The 23,485-nt window shown below is 37.3% G+C and overlaps 1 protein-coding gene across 4 annotated transcripts in view; it reads right to left on the bottom strand.

Annotated features, from left to right (window-relative positions):
• Positions 1-362: 362 nt before the first annotated feature.
• The window catches only part of LOC122550453 (nectin-3-like), a 140,344-nt gene continuing 117,221 nt past the window's right edge, over positions 363-23,485 (bottom strand). For all 4 annotated transcript variants that reach the window (XM_043691194.2, XM_043691195.2, XM_087987881.1 and 1 more), the window contains 2 exons: positions 19,522-19,673; positions 363-16,475 (listed from right to left, as the gene is read on the bottom strand). In XM_043691194.2, the coding sequence (XP_043547129.1) occupies positions 15,877-16,475; positions 19,522-19,673 (751 nt within the window). In that variant the 3' untranslated portion in view covers positions 363-15,876. The remainder of the gene's footprint in view (positions 16,476-19,521; positions 19,674-23,485) is intronic.

The raw sequence follows: 23,485 nt of genomic DNA, 5'->3' as shown, positions 1-23,485 counted from the left end.
CTGGGACATTTCCCAATCATAGACTTCTTGACTCTACAATGAAAATCCAACATTTACCACAGTTTTTGTTTCTGATTTTCAGTAATTACTGGAAATTACTAGTCTCACAAATACTCCTAAACTCAGTTATGGAAGGCAGGCTACTGGGCAATTACAACTTTCCAACATTTTAAAGTTATTTTGCAGATTTAGTTTAATTTAGGCAACTATTTGCATTCTGAATTTTCTCTTTTAAAAAAATGATGATTTAAATGTATATCTATGAATTCCTTGCTTTGTTTCTTTAAAATGTTTAAATATTATTTGGACTCAAATACAAAGTTACTGATCTAATTTTTGACAAACCAGAAAAACAAAACTGGAAAATTTCAACACAATTTATTTATTCCACACAATAGCTAACTGCTTCGATCAAGTTTCTTTATGTTTTACTATTTACAGCAATAAGAAACAAACATATACAATCATGAGAAATAAAAACAATCTTACAGTATAGATATCAGTGCCTAACACACCAGAAGACCTGCATCAACATTTAGATTAGTCATATTTTAACAACAAATTCCACATACATTCTTTGCAAAGCTGCAACTCCCAATTGGTGGAAGAGTACAAATACATCCTGTTGCTACAATTCAGTTGTTAAAATTAACATAACAACTTGTTTGGAAACAGGAATTAACAAAATTACTGCATCTGAATTCCAGAACTCTAGTCAGTAGTATTATTCTTTCCTTAAAAGAACATGACAAGCAGCAGTGTGAAACTACGTATATTCAAGCTGCAACAGCATTGGCGAAGATCTGACACTGTATTTCATATGAGTTCAAGGGGAAGCACAGAATCCACAAAGAAGTGTTTGCATTTTAAATCATCTTGTATGGGCCTGCATGCTCAATGTGTCTATTATTTGGCTAGGAAAATGACAATGGGTCAATTAAAATATTAATTTGCAAAACAGGAGACTTCACAATAACTATAAATCAGATTTTCTAATTTGTTCCTTTAATCAGAGCCCCAAAAATAAGATATCAATTCCCATATATTTTGATATCAGAACCACACAAACTAATGTTTGTCCAGAAGAGTTAAACATTGCTAACCACACCTTCAAAACATTCACCTAACCTCATTAATTGTAATGAATGCACAATTCTGAGGCTGCCTATTGTAATAGTGCCAAAGAATATTAGGTGTATAAGCAGATATACTCTCTCAAGCTGCAACATCCATTTTAATTAAACCTGCAGTGTAATCATAAATATTATTCAACTGCTTAAGATAACCAGTAGGATGGTATTTTTTCAGTTATGAAATACACTTTAAGACATCAAAAACTCATTTGGAGGTGCCAGTATTGGACTGTGATGTACAAAGATGAAAATCACACAACACCAGGTTGTGGTTCAACAGGTTTATTTGGAAGCACTAGCTTTCACTAGCTTTCTTTCATCAGGTGGTTGTGGAGTATAAGATCGTAAGACACAGAATTTATTGCAAATGTTTACAGTGTGATGCAAGTGAAATTATATATTGAAAAAGACCTGGATTGTTTGTTAAGTCTGTCATCTTTTGTATGTAAATCCCAGAATCTTTTTTAAAGTTAGATTTTCAAGCAAACTTTAACATTAAGTGCCGTGTCAGCTCAGATTATGCACCGAAGGTGTGAGGTTTTCGACCGTCTGTGTCCCAATGTTCAGATTGATCCTATTTCTAAAAAGGGGATTTACAGAATCTTACATGGATTCATGCAGCTTTTGAGCAAAATAAAATGTAATTCTGCAAGTACAAATTCACCCCACAAATGTGTGTACCCGCACATGTGGGTGTTATAGTGTGAGAAGGGGAATATGTCTGTGAGAGGGGGCATATGTGAAACAGAGTGTAGTGCAGTGGGGTCACCTGCAGTGTGACAGTACTTTCCAGGAGCCAAAAACTACACCATGTTCTTTGCAACATGTTATCGATGAGGATTAGCACCTTCCCCTTCGTGCCTTTCAACAACCATCAAAGCTCAAGCAGATCACTGTTCACAGCAACTCGCCTGGCCTTCACGACAACATCATATAACCCTGTCACGGCAGATGCTGCAAGACATGTCAGAGTATTGACACCGATACCGCCATTACATGTGGGGTCACCACCATGTACGTGGCACGTACCCATGTTGCCTAGCCTATATGTTGCAGACAAGGATGCCCTGAGGCATGGTACATGGGCGAGACTGAGAGGACACTACGACAATGGATGAATGGACACTGCCCAACAATCACCAGCCAGGAGTGTTCCCTCCCAGTCAGGGAACACTTCAGCGGTCCGGGACATTTGGCCTTGAACCTTCAGTGACCATCGTCCAAAGGCTGACTTTCAGACAGGCAATGCAAAATGGCTGAACAGTGGCTGATAGCCAAATTTGGTACCCATGGAGATGGCCTGAGCTGGGACCTTGGGTTCATGTCACACTAAAGGTGACCCCACTGCACTGCACACATACACACACTCACTCACACAAACCCTCTCATATGCACACCCTCTACACTCTCACCCACACACACACCCTCTCAGACCTACACACACACAGAATTTAACTTTAAAAAGAGGTCTGGGATTTATATATGAAAGAACATAGTCATTCTAAAATACAAGAGACTTAAACAATCCAGATCTTTTTCAATATATCATTTCAGATGCATCACACTGTAAACTTTTTCTATAAACTCTGTGCCTTACGATTTATACTCCACAACTACTGGATGAAGGAACAGCACCCAAAAGTTTGCTCATCCAAATAAACCTGTTGGACTATAACGTGATGTTGTGTAATTTTTAAGTAAAAATTACAAAAAAAAGGATGTTTCATTGCTGCTTACATTTCTAGAGATCTTTAATGATATGAAATATTCATGTACGCTACAAGATACAGAGAAGAGTGAAAGGTTTATAAAAATTATGAACTAGATTTTAAGATTTCAAAACATTCTCTCTACACACAACTAAAGATAGTCATTTCATGGGAAACCTCCGATAGGAACACACAAATTATGCCACGGAATACAAAATTGATCTTAAAATGTTCATTAATTCTGCATTCCTAAACAGTTGTCTTTTATCAATATACTTTAAACACAAAGATTCAAACCGCACATTTTGATGCGCCATTTTACAAGTATCACATTTTCAGATCAATTTGGTCAGGAAAAAATACAAAGGATAGACACTCCTATGCACACTTGGCCTTATTTTGTTTCCTACACAATAGAAAAATTACGCTACATGGGAACATTTAACACAGTAAAAAGATACCAGACAAGCATTTGCTTGTTTGCATTTGGTTGCACTTTTTTCCTCCCAGATTTGAAGGCAGTGTTTGTGTGTTACACTTCAAGTCATGAACATGCAATCAAAGCTGACACAGCTTTCAATGAGATTTAAACCGTGATGCTGTGTCTGTCTGTTACAGTGACTCTGGTGAATAGAAAAGATCTCAAAAGAACAACAAGCTCTCCTCGTGTCATTCAACACCACCAAAATAAATTTAACTGGACATTCTCTGCATTTGCTGTTTTGTGACCTTATCTCACATACACTATGTATCACATTTGGCTGAATAACAAGTGGCTGCACTTCAAAAGTAATTCATTGGTACCTCTTGTGTATAATGAACATTTTTCTTTTGATTTAGTGCAAACTCTGTGATTATAATTGTTACAGCTCCAGTCTATATAGCAACCAAAAATTTAATATTTTTGCATATCTCCACTGCACTAGAAAAGCATACTCATCTTTAGAAATAACATTGCAAAAGGTGATGAAAATATTTGAACTGAAATACAGTCTGACCTAAGGGCCACAAAAGGGCTCTTCATTGGAGTAAACAAAATTAGGATATAAATTCAATTTTCTTGTTATCTTTCTTGGTTAGGAAATACTTAGTTGCATACAATTTGATTCACCAGCCAGTTCTCCTATTTTAAAATACAGTCAAAACATTTCATTCCTAATTACAATCAAAGGACAGCTTCATATTTGAATCAGATAACAATAAACACAGTCACTAAAAAACAATTGGTTCAGTCTTGCTCTCAAACAGCATGGCAGAAAATATGCATTAAAATAATATTAGACAGAAATATAGCCAATCGTAATATGCAATCTAATGGCATGGCAAAACTCCTACTGTACCTTTACCATCTCATCAGGGAATCATCCCTGGTTCAAAGAAGAGTGCTAGAGGGCACTCCAGGAGCAGCCTCAGATTGATCTAAATATTAGTTACCAAAATGAAGAAGCTACAAGACTGTATGTGCGCCAAATATCACAAACAGCAAGTGACAGACAGAGTTGAGAAATTCCACAATGAACAGATCAGATCTAAGATTTGCAGACCTGCCACATTTTGCTGAGAGCGGTGCTGAACAATTGAAATACTCATTAGAGGTAGATGCTCCACAAATATCCCATTCTCAACAATGAGTAGTCTATCAGATCACTGCAAAAGATAAGGCAGAAGCATTTGCAATAATGTTCAGCTAGAAGAGCTGACTGCATGGTCCATCTTGGCCTCCATCAGAAGTCCCCAGAATCAGTTGTCAATCTTCAGTCAATTTGATTCATTCTACATGATATCAAGGAACAGGAGTAACTGGCACTGCAAAAGTTATGGGGCCTGATAACATCCTGGTAAAACTGAAGATGTGTGCTCAGAAACTTGCCGTACCTCCAGTCAATCTGTTCCAGTACAACAACACATGCATCCACGTGACATGGAAACTTGGCCAGGCTCATCTTGTTCATGAAAAGGACACATCCAACCCAGATTACTGCCTTATCAATCAACTCTCCACCATCAGTAAAGTGATGGAAGGCATCAGTGAGTGCAATCAATCAATACTTCAGGTGCAGTTAGGCGACTCCCTTGACATTAGGTTGGATTTGACCAAGAGCGTCATCAAGGAGCTCTAAACCTGGAGTCAATGGGAATAGGGGAAAGGTCTCCACTGATCAGGGTCATAACTGGCACAAAGGAAGATAGTTGTGATTGTTGGAGATCAGTCATCTCAAATCCAGAACATCTCTGCAAGAATTCTTCAGGGCACTGCCCTGGGCCCAAGCATCTTCAGTTCCTTCATCAATGATCTACTCTTCAGCTTATTGTCAGAAGTGGGGATAATGGCTGACAACCGCACAATGTTCAGCACCATTCACTACTCAGTTTTTGAAGCAGTGATATTCAAATACAACAAGACCTAGTCAATATCAAGTTTTGGACTGATATATACCAGGTAATGTGCATCCCGAACAAGAGAGAATCTAATCATCATCATTTGACATTTAATCACGCTACCATCACTGAATTCCTTACAATCAATATCCTGGGGATCTCAACTGGACTTGCCATATAAATACAGTAGCTACAAGAGCAGGTCAAGGCTCAAAGTCCAGTAGCATATATCTCACCCCAAATCTCCCCCAAAGCCTGCCCATCACTAAAATGCACAAGTCAGGAAAGCGGTGGAATACTCAATTGCCTGGATGAGGGCAGTTCCAATAACATTCAACAGTCTTGACACCATTCAAGCCAAAGCAGTCCACTTGTTTGGCACCACACCCACATTCACTTCCTTAACCTACGCTCAGTAGAAGCAGTGCACACCATCTACAAGATGCACTGGAGAAATTCACCAAGGTTCCTCAGATAACACCTTCCAGGCTTGCAACCACTACCATGCAGAAGGACAAAAGCATCTGGTGCACGGGAACACCACCAATGTCAAGTTCTCGTTGAAGCCACTCCTCATCCTGACTTGAAAATAGATCACTTTTCTTCAGTGTTGTTAGGTCAATATTCTGGACCTCCCTTGCCTATTTGCAAAGTGGGACTACTTACATTAATTGGACTGTTAACTGTTCAAGCTGGCAGCTCACCACCACCACCTCAATCACAATTAGGGTTGGGTGATAAAAGCTGGCCCAGTCAGCAATGCCCATATCCATGAGTGAATAGAAAATACATATAATTGTGGCAAACAAGATAATGTTTTTGCTCATGAATTAAAGAAGCACATTTTATTTTGCCATGAAATATTTTTACCTGAGGAAGATTTCATTGCTTAGAATCAGAGTGAAACGACAGAACATGCTATCTGGCCCAGTATACCAATGTTAGTCCTTTGTACGAGCTGCCCAATTAGTTCAACAGTTTTGATTCAATTCACTTTTGATGTTGTTACTGTTTCCACTGCCATCTTTCAGACAGTACATTCAAGATCAGACGAACGCAGCAATTCTTTTTTGCCCCCGGCTTTTTCCAAGTGCTGCCACTAACATGATGAGCTGAATATAACTTCATCCCGTACTATACAAAGTAATCCTCACCTCATATTTGAGAGATCGATGATAAGCTTTTTTGAAAACTCTTCCTCGCTTATTTTCATCCCAACGAGGAATTCTCTGAAGAATTATCTTCCACACTCTTAATAGCAAAGAATTTCGAAAAACAATGGCTAATCACGTCTTTCAATCCAAATGAAAAGTTGCGGTTTCACACTTGAAAGATGAATACAATCCCATAAAGTAGTTCAGCAATTAAAAGCAATGGAGTTAATGAGCATTCAGGAGCAGTGACACACTGCTGACTAACTCATAAGGTAGAATGGTGCAGCAACTCCTGAAACATGTCAGTTGAGTCTAGTACTGATACACAGCCAGCAGTTGACATTTCTAATGTACTGCAATTAATTCTCCCACAATAGCTGACACTAAAACTACTGAAATAAACAATAAGACAAATGTCATAATTTGCATATTGCAAGTGAAAAATAACAAAATATTGTAACTTATCATAATGGTTGTGAAAATGGACAAAAGATGTGTATAACTTAGAAGATAAAAATATACCTCAATAATATTTTAAACTCGTAAAATGGAAATTGATTTCACTTCAATTGGACACAGCAGTTTTTGTGAGAGACAAGGAAAGTTGGATTTTCTCTTGGCCTTTGTTTTGCAAACATATCAGTCAAAATAAACACTCTCAGATAATTTTTAGATACAACTATAAATCACCATCCCAATAATACTAATTTCACTCCACTACTCTCATCATTCGAATGTCTCTCTTCCGATAATGTCAAATCTCAACATTCATTAATAAATTGATCTTTTAAAAATATGGAGCATTTTCCATCTTAAAGTGCTGACAACCTTTTGGTTTAGTTCAGGCCATATTTGCAAATCCCCAAAATTGATCAGAACATCTGTGTATGCAACTGTGTGCACATTTGCTCATTTTTATGTCTACAATGCTGAGCACATAGTGACCCCAATGTTCCTTGGATCCAAGTTAATTGCCACTGTTAACAATGAGGCGGCTGGCAACTTGCAGTTATGCTGATAAATTTTTGTTGCAGTAGGCCAAAGACAAAATTAAGCAAGAAAATGACAGACACGTTAAATAATTAATTTTTAACATTTTTGCCATGGGGGAAACAGTATGCAAGACAAAGGAAATAATTTTGTATCAGATGACTGTTGGACAATTGTGGGATGGGAGGGGATAAACTGCTTTCCTGAAGAGAAAGACACTGATCCCGCAGTGTTTACATTGGGTGGGCTACATTGTTTAATCCATCCCTCAATCCGGACAAATTCATGACCTTGGGAATTGCCTGCCAATCTGATGAGTTGTTGGCAGCTTCCTTCATCCTGGCAGCGCTATAGTTCATTAGCAGGCACTGCAGGGAGTTTTAGGATGGGGAGTGAATTGGGATGGCATCAAGGTCAGGTTCTGTTGTGCTGGTGGCTTGGAACAAAGGACAGGGTGACATTTTAAGTGGTGCCCCTCATGCACACTGGCCACCCTGAATTAGGTGCCTCCCTTGTTTCCCACCTTGCCAAGTAAACCCCATAAAAATGATCTACCCACACCAGTCATATTTTGATGTGGGTATTATCAGGATCAATTGAACATTTAGTAAGCTACAGAGGGTGGGTTGCCAATTTGAGGGTAATTTAGCGGCCCAGATTATGATACTGGACAAGCAGTTAAATATAATAGGAGCTATGGTACTCTAAATGGCAGAACATGACTGACGGCATCCAGAAAGATCTATGTTAAGGTCCTAATTGTCCTGCATTTATTGACATCTTGGATAAGAGGATAAAATACCACACATCCAAGTTCCCTGAAGACCTAAAGATGGGTGACAATGTAAGTTATGCAGATGGTAGGGGCAAGATTATGCCAAACAGATTTTAATGAAGATGAGAAATCCACTTTGGACCGAAAGAGGATCAAGATACTTTTTTATTTAGCAAAAACCCAGCAGCAGTGAAGGTGGGAGAGACTTGAGGTGAACAATGTTATCCAGATGAATGAAATGTCTTGGACAGATACAGACAAATTGATAAGGCTTGTGAAATGGTTGCCCTCATCTATAGATGCTGTTAGAGGTCATGCTACAGTGAGTAAAATCACATCTGATATATGATATCAAGTCATTTGTATTCCATCTTGGAAGGGATACATTTGGAGAAGGTGTAGCTGAGGTGGTAGCCAGTGGGGTTTCCAAAGGGTTTGTGTCAGGAACCAGTAGGAATGGCAAAGTGATGGTACAAAATGCCTGCAACACGAACATATTAGGAAAATGGGGAATCGCCTTAATTGAAACTTAATATTGGGAAATGAAAGGTGGTATATTTTGACAAAGTGATAGGGATGGGCAATATAGACATAATGATGCAATTTTAATAAGTATACAACAACCAAGGGATCTGGGAGTGTGGGTTGAGGTTGAATCAGTTTTTGAAGATATTAAGAGAATGGCTAGCAAATCATACCGACGCTTAGGCTTTATAGCACAGCAGAGAGACCAATTATTTCAGCCCCTGAACTTCAGTGCAGGAGTTCTTTAAGGCACTGTCTTAAGGTGAATGATCTTAAGTTCAGAAGTAAAAATGTGTGCTGATGATGGCACAAGTGTCAGCACCATTCACAATTCCTCAGATATCAAGTAGTCCTGCCACTAGCAACAAGACATGCACAATGCCAGGGCTTGAGCTGTTAAGTGGACAGTAACATTTCTGCTGCAACGATCATCTCCAAGAAAAGAATCTTAACCATCTCCTTTGATGTTCAACATCATTATCACTACTATATCCCTCAACAATTGGAGTTACTACGAACCAGAAACTTAACTGAAACGGCAACTTAAATATTACGCCTGTAAGGGAAATTGTGGGAATTCTGTTGGGTGGAACTCATGTCTATTTTCGACAGTGCACAAATCAGGTGCAATGGAATGTTCTTTACCTGCATGGATAGATGGATGTAGCTGCAAGAACACTCCAAAACCTTGACACCATTCAGAACATTTGAAAGATCTCGTGCCGTGGCTGGCTGGTGGCAGAAATGATATCAGCCAGTGTACAGGCAAATAATCACAAGTTGTTAAACACTACCTTCTTAAGGGTAACTAGGGATGGGTAATAAATGCTGGTCCAGCCAGGAATAGCCACTTCCCATACATGAATTTAAAAAAAAATACACACAAGGTGTTCATAATATTTGAAATACATTTTTCAATTATCAGAAAGCAAATGTTTGACTGAAGAAAAACGCCAAAATTTAATTTAAAAAAAAATACATCTTAAATAATTATTGTAGAATTAGTTGAAACTCACTAAACACAATAGTTAATGGGGAGCAGTAAGGATATTTACTAATTACTAATTCAGCAGACCATTAATGATACAGTTAATCCTCATTCAAAAGGCACTGCTTTTAAGATTTTACTTTAACAGCAATTTTTTAATAATGTAGAGATATTAGTTTTCACCAAATTAGGATTGCAAGAAAGACTGCATTTAGTTGGAATTTAGACAGCATATCATATGTTGCAGCCTACACAATAATTTTAGGATCTGTGAATGCTTGAATAACTCCGGTTTTTAATTATAGACACTCCCAAGTGGAAAACAGAAAAACTTTCACAATATTTCCCTCATTCTAAAGGTTTCCTGCCATCCATTAGCAGCCATGCAATCTGAGGAAAAAGAAGCCCATTTCATCGAATGTGCATTTTTATCTGTACAACTCTGACAAGCTTGAGATCAATGGAACAAAAGAATGTTTTAAAATCCTTCATAAAAGGTGGTTTGAACTACACAAAATCATATTTTTCTGGACCACTTCAATTTACTTTTTATGGTTAACAAGCAGGGACAATGAACTCAGAAATTTGAACATATAAATCAGATCATCTTCAAAGTAACATCTGTCAGTGTAGGCCTGTAGGCTTATAGGAAAAGGAGAATCAAACTCTCTTTTCACTCCACTAAAATGAATGGTACTTGGATACCAGTTTTTCCAAACACTACGATGTTCAAGACGACAGAAGATTTGGATTTACAACACTTCATGATAATTTTAAGTTTTATCCTAATTTGGACAGCTTTTTCAATGAAATTAATTTGCTAAGATGAACTATGTGGAATCACTGTTTGCAGCTTTAGTAAACAAGCCAGTCTTGCCCTTAAAGGAAGCCAGTCTATCTGAAACCATCCCAATGTCAGAGTCATAGAGATGTACAGCATGGAAACAGACCCTTCGGTCCAACTTGTCCATGCTGACCAGATATCCCCAACCCAATCTAGTCCCACCTGCCACCACCTGGCCCATATACCTCCAAACCCTTCCTATTCATATACCCATCCAAATGTATTCTAAGAATTATTCCAAATATCATGTAAAACTATGTAACAAATTGGAAAACATTGTAACATGAAACATTTGTAAAACTTGCTTCGATATCTTATCTGAAGAGTAATGCTTCCTAAACGTCCCCTCCTGACTCAAACCAAGAATAGAAGACATTAGATGATTTCAAAGAGATATTGTTCTTCAGTTCGGATATACATACAATAATATCAACAGCTCAAACATTTTTGTCAAGTGAGAGGAAGTCTGTGGGAAAACCAATTAAAAGAACTGAAGCTTTTAAAGCTAACACAACTGTGGTCTAAACAATGGATAAGTAAATTTACATTGCACACAAGTTCCATGAACAAAACCAGACTTGCACATAAAAATAACGAAAGCTAGCTGAAATTTCTTGTTACAATGTTCATTCACAACCAGTAGTGTGGAAAAACCAAGGCATCATACATCTCCAAAATGATGCATTTCTAATCATGGTACAAAATGTGCAAATCCCTGAAAAATCATCAGATATTATAGATGAAATGGAGCATTTTTTATGACAACACATGATTTCCAAATTAAAATATTCTTGCAATGCAAGAATCAGAATGGACATTGAAATAATGGAAAAACTTCTTTTAAACTTCTCAAACACCCATCTAAATTAATTAGTATTTCAAAATGTATACATTTGACATAAAAGACAGGACATTCAAGGTAACTAACTGGATTAACCCTGTCAATTTAGAACTAACTAGCAAATCAATACAAAATCAGATTCTGAACTTGTATAGGACCAGAATACAGAGTTTTGTATTGAGATCTATAAATCACCATTACAAATAATAATTTGTGATCAAAATCAATGAAAATCACAATGCAAAAGGTTCAGTGTACCTTCATATATAGAAAATTTTAAACGAATGGTTATGACGTTCTTCCTCCCCACTCAATGGACACTCATAACAGGCATAATAAATACATCAGATAAGGAGCACAAAGATAGTCAAAAGGCTAGCATTCAACTAAAAACTTAAAAGCAAGGTGGAAGCATTTCAATTCTTTGGTCAGTTACTAAATTGACTGAATTTGGATGCGAAGAACAGAACCATTCTAATTTCCTCTCCTACAAATATGCAGTACCATTCTTTCTACTGGAGTTACATATTTAATAAGGAATCCAATAAAAACACACATGTACAATGAAATGCATAAACTTGTTTCACAGAGAACAGGACCAGATTTTAACATTACATTAACAGGTCATGTAATTAGCAGATTGTCCAAATGTACTTCACTCTCTTTGCATCAATCCATTGGTCCTAGTTTTCAAAGCTGCTACTAAACATGTACAGCACTGAAAATACCACTTCTGTTACTGGTGCAAACCGATATAGATAAGCAAAAATTATATCACCTGGAAATGGTTTTCAGAACTAATATAATTTTCAGTACCAACAGCATTTTCAAACTATTTCTGTTTTTATAATGAGTTGAAATATTAAGCTATTAAGAATATTGCAGAGAAATAAAACAGCGTTGCATTCTATAGATGCCAGTAAATTATCATGTTTCACAATAAACAAATCCAAATGAGTAACTTAGATGTGATATTTATGTTCCAAGCTTATTACATTTTGCTGTTTACAACGACTTAAGCTTATTTCACTTGTGCGTTTTGGTACGAAAACTTTGTATTATAATCTCTTAGGAAATTAGAGATGGATAACAAATGGACACATACCAAGAAAATATATTTTTTAAAAACATTAAAACAGTCTTCAAATACACACAAGTCAGCATTTTAAAAATCAAGGCTGCAGTGAAGTTAAATGTTGAACACAAACACGGCTCCCAAAATACAAGTTTCTGTCAATGAGTTTGACAAAGCTTTCAGACTGAAGTCTCGATTCCTTGCATTAACAGTACATGATACTTGAGGCTAACCCTTCACTTGGTTCAAATGGACATTCACATGTTGTGACTGATCTTCGTAAACTTAAAAAAACTAAGGAATCAATTAGAAACAGAAGTGTTGCTGAACAAAGAACTTGAGGTACAGATGCACAGTTGAAAATGGAGTTGCAAGCAGCCAGGGTAGTGGAGACAGTGATTGGTACGATTGCCTTCATTGGTCAGTGCATGGAATATAGGAGTTGGAATGTCATGTTGCAATTGTACAGGACATTGGCGAGGCCACTTTTAGAATACTGGACTACCTGCTATAGAAGAGATTTATCAAACTTGAAAGGATTCAGAAAAGATTTACAAGGATGTTGCCAGGATCGGAAGGTTTGAGCTAAGGGAAGAGGATGAATAGGCTGGGACTATTTCCTCTGGAGTTTCAGATGCTGAGGGGTGACCGTAAAGAAGCTTATAAAATCATGAGTGGCATGGATTCGGTGAAAAGCCAAGGTTGAAGAATCCAAAACTAGAAAGAATAGGTTTAAGGTGTGAGGGAAAAGATTTAGAAAGGACCAAAGGGGCAACTTTTTCATGCAGAAGATGAAGGGTGTATGGAAAGAGCTGCCTGATTAAGTGGATGAGTCTGGCACAATTAAATAATTTAAAGGATATCTGGATGGGTACATAGATAGGAAAGGTGTGGAGGGATATGGGTCAAATGCTGGCAAATGTGACTAGATCAGTTTAGGGTATCTGATAGACATGGATAAATTGAACCAAAGAATCTGTTTCCGACCTGTATAACTAACTGGAACGTTCTGTATTTTCACTGGCCTCATTTCCATTTAATCATGGTTTTTCATGTCACAGGAGGAAAGTATTTGTTTCTTCTACATGTCAAAATTAGCAACAATGAGAGATTCCTACTGAGAAATTATGTCCCATTTGATTTCAACAATGCATAGGAATTGTGAATATATTATTTGCTTTCAATTTCATTAAAATGCATTTCAGGGATTCTCAGTACAATCTCAAATTCAGTAATACTGCTACTGATATTATCACCAAAATTGACTTCAATAAATCAAGAGGAAAATGCCACTGTATAATAAAGCAAAACAGCTGAGTGTCTAGAGCATTTGATATTCAAAGAACTGAGTTAAATGCATGGACCATTCATCACAACTCACTTGATTCAGGTGGAAAAATCTTTACCAAGAGGAGTAGGAAACCTCATAATTAGAGTTCAAGCAGGGCAGGTTCAGCAGAGTAATCACTAGTGATTTACCTAGATCATCACTGATTCTTCAACTTCTGTTGATAAAGGAAAGCAGGGAGAAACCAAAGAATATGCTATGCTGCATATTATGCATAATAAGACAAGTCTGACCTCCATGGACTTCACTCCTCCCATTTATCCTTGGTTAGTAATCCCTTTCAGAATCAAGATTTTCCCATTTTAATATAAGATTGTACGAATTAAATTCGAAGCATGTAATTAAGATGTGCAATACCGATCGATTGCTGCCTGGATTACATTGGTGTATTTTACATCATTGTCCCCTAAAGTAGATGGTAATAATAACAATGGAAACTTCGAGCTAAGAATTTGCTTTGCAGCAAATAGAAATGGATTTCAACAGAAACTGGCTTAATTTATTACATTCTCACGTATCAGAAACGACACTGCAATTTTCACAGTTCTTGAGGAGTGAACATGATTTGACATTTTCATTTATCTTGAATTGTTCCTTTTTTAAAAAAGGAAAATGTCTTTCTACAAAAAAGTGACAAATAAAAAGCACACTGCGATTTACTATATTGTTACGAGAGAATCCCAGTATTAAATAAGAATTGATTTAATAATAGCTTAAGACATTTTAAGTGTTGGAATTGGCAAAAAGAATCAAGTTAAAATAAGGCGATTTAAGTTTTTTTCCAGCAAAATGTATATTTAGCAAACAGCACATCAAATCAACATTGCACTAACTTTATAAAACAGATAAAGTACAAAAAGTACTGTACAGTAAATCTCTTTTGCATATATATACACATCAACACAAAGCTCAGAGCATTAATTAATTTTGCTCCATTGGAGTCTTCACCAGCTTTTTATGTGCACCATTTCCACAATATATTTCACAAGCTGTGCGGTTTAGTATTTACACATGCAGGTGAGAAAACAACCTCAGTGTACGTCTATGGACAAGTGATGATCACAGCACTTTAGAACTAAAGTACTTTCCACTGAAAAGGGAAAATTTAGGACTGTACGTCGAAGCGGTTGAAACTACAATGCTTGGTTTTAATTTTGAATGATAAATATCTCACAATGATCGTGAAAGAAATATTAAATCATCCATAGCCTCAATTTAAATTTCAGAACATGGCATTGCTGATTTTCACCTCAGCTGTTTCATTACTCAACACCTTATTTTAAAAAATGCATTATTTTAAGATCTAAAATACAGCCGAGTACAACATCTAAAGGATATAATCGGTTTTGAATCTTGCTTGGGATTGTAATTGGTTTCAAAGGTAATTAAGGGTTGTAGTTGGTTTCAAACTTAATTTAGAATTTAAGTACAATGAAAAAAATCATTGTATGAGTCGAGCAAAGTTCTTCTAATCCCATATTTTTCTCCCCAGACAAGTTTAGAAGTGCTCTTCAGTGTGCAGACAAGGAAACTATATTTTTCTGTTAAATTATGAAAAGAGGGAGAATGTAAACATTTAACTTTAAGCAAACAAATTGGCTAAAATTCAACTTTTGCAACGTTTAACAACATCGAAGCAGTTTCTTCTTCAGCCAACTCCGTACGAGTGAAATCTGTTATACTGTATATGTTCATGTAAAACAAACAAATAAAGCAATCATTGGTCAGGTTTCCAAGGAGCTTAATGGAAGGAGTGGATGAAAATATCAATAATTGATGGGCAGTAACTGCTTCTTTACCACGGAGGCCTCACTCAGAAATTGCTTGAGCCGAAAACAACTCCAGAAATATTACAAAGTCCTTCCTTAAAAATGTGGATAATTTCTACTCTGTCCATATAATTTTTGTAGATTGGATTTCATTTTACGCTGGTTGCAAAGAGGGTACAAAACCATATTTCTATTTTCATTATGGAAAGCACATTTTGTTCTTTCTTTGGAAAACAAGGACACATATCAAAGTATTGTGGGAAAAACAAAACAATAGCTGGAAACCTAGATTTCTTAGCTGAACTGAAGTGCCTCTTACTACCTTATGAACACTTATCAATAACCACTAGACATACCACTCCCGGCGAGAAATGATTGAACCATCTAAGTGTGAAATGAGGTCATCTTCATTTTCATCATAATAGTCATCATGCAAATATGGAGGTGCATTGGAAATTTTTCTATCTTCATAATAGTCGACGGGTAACTCAACTCCTTCAGTGTATCTGTTATTTATATTGTCTGCACTTTGCCATTTACTTTTTTGCACCTCTATGGGATAATCCTGGAATATGTTATTTGGTTCGAGCTTTCGTTCACTTTTCTCATAATCAGTGTATGGTTCAATTCTATTTGATTGTAAAACATCCATCTGAGAGTCCTTCTGTATGTCTGTAGTCCCAGCATACTGCTTTGTGTAGTAGTCTCCACGGAAGGTACGCCGACGTCTCAAGTAGACCATTACAATGATGATAACCACTAGCATAAGAAAAAGAGCGCCACCAACTACACCACCAATGATGGTTCCTAAACTGTCACTCTTCACAGATTCCAAGGTTGACTGAGGAATCATGGATCTTTTGGTAAAAGCAGGTACACTTGTGATTCCCACTGTTGAGTGGATTGGTGGCAAGGTTGTTGATAGCAAGGTTGTAGTGGGTGGCTCTAAATGGAAATGGGGTAAGGATGAAAAGAGACAGAAAAGCATTGAATACATTTATACGGTTATGGACCAAACCAAACCCTTTGAAATATATTAAGATAGCATAGACCCTAACTTTTTCGTATTTTATGAGCAAGTGCTAGGCATTGCATTCCATATGCAATTTGATTGGAATTGAACCTGTATCCCTGGCGCCTTGAAATCAAAACATAAGGCAGCTTATTGAAACTTTACATCTCTAATTTTGAATCTCTAAAGTGTCATCTCCTGATTACAAAGATCACACCTGAATGAATATGTAGAAAACTTGGACCCAGGCCTTAGCTTACGCTTGGAGGAGTCAACAGTAAAATGATAGATGGTAACAAGGATGAGATGGGGAACTGGTGAGGGAAAATAAAGTGGGTGAGGATACTAAGGGGATGTGAGAGGCAGAGAGGCAGAGAGGCAGAGAGGCAGAGAGGCAGAGAGGCAGACAGACAGAGAGGCAGACAGACAGAGAGGCAGACAGACAGAGAGGCAGACAGACAGAGAGGCAGACAGACAGAGAGGCAGACAGACAGAGAGGCAGACAGACAGAGAGGCAGACAGACAGAGAGGCAGACAGACAGAGAGGCAGACAGACAGAGAGGCAGACAGACAGAGAGGCAGACAGACAGAGAGGCAGACAGACAGAGAGGCAGACAGAGAAAGCAATTTTAACAAGACTAGCTCAGATTACATCTTTTGAAATAAACAGAAAGTCTATATTAGTCAAACCCATCTTAGCTGTTCTTCATTTCCCAACTCCTTCCCAGTGGCCAGAACTTTGACCCTAGGGTATCTCCCTAGGGTAACTAGCTCTGCTAGTTAACAGAAAAGACAGAATAAATCTTTATTACTTAGCTCTGTTCCTTAGCACTTGTATGCCTAGTTTACTAATTACTCATTTATTTAATTGTCAACTTATTCTTTTCTGAAACTGATGTTTACTTTTGTACCAAACCTAATCATTCTGAAATTTGCTCACTGCCCCTCCGAGTGAAACAAACATTGAAATGTGGCTCCCATGCAATAACACTGAGCAACCCTAGTTTACGTTTTTTTTCCAATCTATTTTATTACTGGTCAAATGTTCATTTTCACAAGATAGAGAGATGTCAGATGCTTACAGTTTGCAACTGATTATTTAAAACATGGTTGATTGACATTTTTATAGGGCTTTTCAGCAGTAATTTTCTTTTAAGAAAGTTGTGGCTTGTTGTTTAGCTAAGCTTTTCGCCTCATGCTATTTTACTATAGGATTCATCAGTTATGTACAGAGTGCATGCTGAGAAAAGGCATGGAAGTGCTTTGAATTGGCATGTAGGGTATTAGGGTGCATTTGGGAGGTTGAATAAGACAACATTAGTTGACATGGAAACAGTATGGGTAGCACCTTTAGAAGTTACCTTTCAAGAGGTTCCCAGCATTCAGATCATGGTTTATAAGTTTTCTGAGGGACCATGAACCAGAAGTCCTCAAAGCAAATTAACTGCATGAAACTGCAGATGCCTTGGCCAGATCAGGACTGAAAAGTGCAGGCAGTTATGACACGAGTGAAAACTGAAAGCATCAGAAATGATTGGGGTGGGGGGGCAGGAATCCCAGAATTTGGTTAATTGCCGCTTTTAAAGGTCTGCAGTCTCCAAGACTTGAAAGTCCAGCCCAATATCTCTAGGTTTTGGCTCTGAAGCAATACATTTACACAAGCATTGCAATTCAAATGTGAATTTTTCAATTATAATTGGTGTTATTTGCATATTTTATCATTCGTGGGGAGATGATGTTTTTGGCTGCTTTCACATCGCCTGTGAGACTGTGATGTTGAGCTATGTTCTTGCTGCTGTCCAGTTGCTGTATGTTGACTCACAATACTGTTAGGGAGGAAGTTCCCAGATGTTGACCCAGTGACACTGAAGGAGGTGATAGATTTTCAAGTCAGAATGCTAAGTGGCTTGGAGGAGAACTGAAAGATGGTAGTGTTCCCATGCATCTGTTGCTCTCATATTTCTAGATGGTAATAGACATGGATTTTGAACACTGAGGATCTTTGGTGAATTTCTGCAGTGCATTTTGTAGATGATACACACTTCTGCTACTGACAGGAGTGGAAGCAGTGAAAGTTTGTGGGTGTGGTGCCAATCAAGCAAGGTACTTTGTCCTGATGGAGTCAAGTTTCTTGTGTTGTTAGAGCTATTCTCATTCACGCAACCATCTTCCTTTTTGCCAGATATGCTGCACATTTGTATAAAAAGGACCATTGTATTATTAATGGTGAAAATTAAGGTTAAAACTTATTTGGGATAGCATGATTTTGTTAAAAAAAAAACGTGATATGTTACTAACTTAATTGAATTCTTTGAGAAACTAACAAGGAAGACTGATGCAATGTATGTTGTCTACATGGATTTTAGCAAGGAATTTGACAAGGTTCCTCATGGCAGACATCAAAAAAGTAAGAGCACTTGAGATAAATGGGAATGTGGCAAGCTCAGCATCAGGAAACAAAGTGCACTGATTGATTGATTCATTTAAGAATGCTGGGTAATTTCCAGTGATATTCTAAAGGGCTGAGTGGTGCACGAGATGATTTCCTTCATTGGGCGATAAAGAGATATATTGCTCAAACCATATAAAATGCTAGTTGGCCACCATTGGAATTGTCTACATGGTTTGGTCATCACATTCCAAAAAGAACATTAGTGCTCTGGGGAATTATAGAGGAGATCTACAAGAATGCTGCCAGGGCTTGAAAATTGTAAATAGGAGAAAAGATTAGTAGTCAATAAGACATGTTTTTGGAATTAAAACGTTTTGTTAATTTCTCTTAAAAACTACAATTTGAATATCATACAGTCTAATTAGAAGCAACTGCATCAAAGTACTTTGCTTTTTAGAATTCTGCAAATGATAAAAGTAGAACTATATAAATTAGCACCGCACACATTAAAAAAACTTAAGACTGTGTTTGAGAGGTGAAGAATGTGTTAAGTTGGCCAAACTGTACAGGTAACGTAAGAAACATACCTCTTATTTGAACAACCTTTTGATTTTTTCTTTGTCCGTGAATATTTACTACATCACAGATATAGATACCAGAATCATTGTAGTTGAGCGGTCTGTTGAAAGTTAAAGTATCATTTTCAATCTGCAAATTCTCTGGTAAAGGTTTCTCCAATCTAGATAATAAAGATGATAATTGGGAATAAGTCTTCCATTAAGCCATATCAGAAAGAGTGAACTAATCCTCAGCTTAAAAAAAAGCTTACTACATAAGCTACAAACCACCAATGAGTTCCTGCCGATGCAATCTACAGATAAGCATCACCTAAAAAAGAAAGGTGGAGCATGTTGATCTGTGTCTGCTGCCTCACTCCTTCCTTTCTGTAGCTCAATGAATCAAACTTGCCTTAAGGACCTTGTCCGGACCCTTTTGAAGTGATAAAGTTAGTGCAAAAGGCAATTTACATTTATCAAATGCAAATTCCTTGAAGTCAAGAGGCAGTCTCCTTATTTATTGAGTTTCAGGTGTTTGGTCTGCTATCAGTCTGTAGAAAAGTGTGCAGCATTGTTTGTTTCACTCCTTGAATGCGCAAGAGCTCTGTACTAAGGTGTCAGTAGTAGAGGTTGGCTGCACAGAGGTCTTGGTTTACCCTGAGCCTGTTTATTAAGGACCAAGAAAAATACAGCGCAGTACAGGCCCTTTGGCCCTCGATGTTGCGCCGATCCAAGCCCACCTAACCTACACTAGCCCACTATCCTCCATATGCCTATCCAATGCCCGTTTAAATGCCCATAAAGAGGGAGAATCCACCACTGCTACTGGCAGGGCATTCCATGAACTCACGACTCGCTGAGTAAAGAATCTACCCCTAACATCTGTCCTATACCTACCACCCCTTAATTTAAAGCTATGCCCCCTCATAATAGCTGACTTCATACATGGACTCCATACGTGGAACTATCCCAACTACGTTGGGATAGTTCAAAGCCTACCATGCACAGATGAATTCTGTCACAACGAACTTGGATGTCAACTGGTAGAGCTTATTAAGGAAGGTTACTTCACAAGGGTGCCAAGACGTAAGGCAAGCTGAAGTGCAGCAAGAGCAGCAATGGAAGTTCTCGAGCTATATTTAACAAATTCAGCTGGGCAGGATCAAGAGGTATGCGTTGAGCATTTTAATATTAACAACTAAAATTCAGTTAGAGATAGCAACATTATGGAAAATGACAAAGATATACCAAGACCAAAAAGTTTGAAATTGGGAAATGGCCAATTTAATAAACAGATGTAATTTTTAAAATGAAACAGGATAATGAAGTACCAAAGGAGATACAGTTCAGAACAAATATCTTCCCAGTATCATTAAGATGTGCTATATCAAATACTGATTTTAAATTTCATTTGATTGTTTCCACGTATTTTTAAATAGACTTTATGGACGCTTAGATTTCTGCCAGGCCATTCTGAACTTCAAACTTTTCAAGTCTCTGGAAGCTTCCAAAATGTTTTACAAAGGGACATATATAGATGACTCATACAACTATCACACTTGTTAATATCAAGGTTTACTTCAAGATCAACGACATCCCTTCTCTGATATTGACTCAATGCTGATCAGTCAAGGAGTTGAAAAAACAGACACCTTCATTGTAACAAAATATGAATCTGCGTCTCCAAGGAACAAAACCATTCAGGCCAAATGGGGATGGAACCCAGTTCCCTGATGGGATCACCATGATACCCTAATTGGGACCATGGCTTCAGCATTTGAAAGCATGTGACAGTAGCCTTCTTAATTGACAAATATATATAGAGAGATGGGATAATTGCGCACGATTGCTTGGCTCTCTTTTGCCTTTAAAACTACACTCAGGTGTTCATCAAGAAGGAGCATGTGGTGTCTATGTGCAGGAGAGAAACCTTTAGCGAACAGTGGGCACTGCTGGGAATGAAGTCCATCACCACCTCAGACAATGCTATTTTGACTTGGTAAGTTCTCATTAATCATTTAAATTATACTTCTGCTAGAGAGCCTTGTCTTGTTTAAAAGAGTAGAAAACACAAGACAAGCTGTGCTCTCTCCAGAACCATCATGACAGACTAATAGAAGGACAAAGAGAGCAAAAATCTTAACCTTCCACCTCTGAAATCTCTCAAAACCTGCACTCTGTTTGTTGTAACCAATTGGAAGCTTACCTGCTGCAAATAGACATTTTTAAAGAAAGACAGCTCAGCACATCTGTCTCCAGGAGAACAATGAAATTAATTAGCTGAGTCTTTAAACTAGAACTATTGATCATAAGAACACCTGATCACTTTTTATTGCAAGAATATACCATATTCATAAAATTCAGTTATGTACATATGCAGGTCCTTCATGACCATTGTTTTCTATTCGTTAGTCAATCTTCTATCCATGCCAATATATTACACCTAGACCATGAACTACTGCTTTCTACAATAACTTTTGTACCAAATCTAAAGCTTTCTGGAAACCCAAGTATATTACTGTTCAACAGTTCCTCTTTATCCAAAACACATTTTACTTTTTCAAAACTCTATTTAATTGATTAAATATGATTTTGTTTCAGAAAAAAAACTGTTGTCTTTGTCTCATTACCTTGAACCTAAGTGCACTGCAATAACATATTTAAGGATAATGATAATTATTAACTGTCATAGGGAAGCTATTCGAAGCTAGGTGGATTGCATCTTTTTTGCAGAATGCCCCCTCTCTTTATGAATAAAAAAAGTTATATTCACTATTTTCTAATCGAATAGAATATTCAAATCAAGGAGTCTTTCTTTTCTTTCTTCTGCTCAGCAAGATATCATACCTTTGCAACCTCTGTATCAGAGGCTGCCTGACCTGATCTGTCCTCATGATTTAGCATCATAGAATCCCTAGAGTGCAGATAGAGGCAATGATATGGAGTCTGCACTGACCCCCTGAAGAACATCCCATTCCTAGGATCCCATTTCCGTAACCCCGCATTTACCATAGCTAATCCACCTAGCCTGCAAAACCCTGAACACAACGGGGCAATTTAACATGACTAATCCACCTAACCTGCACATCTTTGGACTGTGGGGTTAATAATATTTAAATTAAAATTAACAATGAGATTCCTTTCACAAGACAATCTGTCATTTGACCACAGGATTGGTGTTCCCAATGTCAACCAAAATGCTATGGTATGCTAAGCAGTTATCAATGAGAAGCGTTTAACAGTACAAAGTATCAGTTATGAATAGCCTCCAAATATCTTTACCTGCGTTTCATCAACTGTGAGACTGGCAAATTTATTAGGCACTATTATTCTTAATCACTTTATTTGAAATAGAGAGGGGCCGTTATCAGCATCTGGGGAAGGTTGTTTGCATTTTAAGTAGCTTCCTAGAGACATGCACAGACATGAATCAGATACTGCTTCGGTACAGAAAATACAAAAGGTCACCTTACCCTAAGGGTTCATCTTGTCAAGGTAAATTCTCTGTATCCCATTTTGTTTTCAGAAATATAAAGGTTTATCTTCTACACAAATACATGGACTCATGACATCTCCTTATGTATGAATGCAAAATTTGTGGTGTATCACCACTAAAACTTTACACTGTCTTATCTGTTGGGTTTTATGCTGTTACTTCAGAATCATAATCTAATTTGCTGGAATGAAGCAGCTTCTAAGTTTTAAATTGGATGAGACAAGGAATTAGTATAGCTGAATTATTAGCGAATATTTGAGCTTCAATAAAATATTAAGGATAATTTATTGGACACAATTTAAACAGAAAATTATTAATTATTCCTTAAAGTACTTTTTATACAAAATAATTTAATATCCCAGGTCTTACGATATAATCAGTGATGAACATGAAGGTACTCGTCACTACTGAGGGGCTAACTGGAATCGTAACTTCCAGGAAGTCAACTTAGTTTGAAATGCAGAGATCATGGATCTGATATTTCCTGGGACCTGTGTG

The sequence above is a fragment of the Chiloscyllium plagiosum genome, unplaced genomic scaffold, assembly GCF_037043375.1.
Source record: "Chiloscyllium plagiosum isolate Xiang-an unplaced genomic scaffold, Cpla_swu_hap1 HiC_scaffold_6, whole genome shotgun sequence".
In the NCBI taxonomy this organism is placed as follows: domain Eukaryota; kingdom Metazoa; phylum Chordata; class Chondrichthyes; order Orectolobiformes; family Hemiscylliidae; genus Chiloscyllium; species Chiloscyllium plagiosum.
The sequence above is the reverse complement of the archived record's forward strand: the minus strand, read 5'-3'. Positions and strand labels throughout refer to the sequence as shown.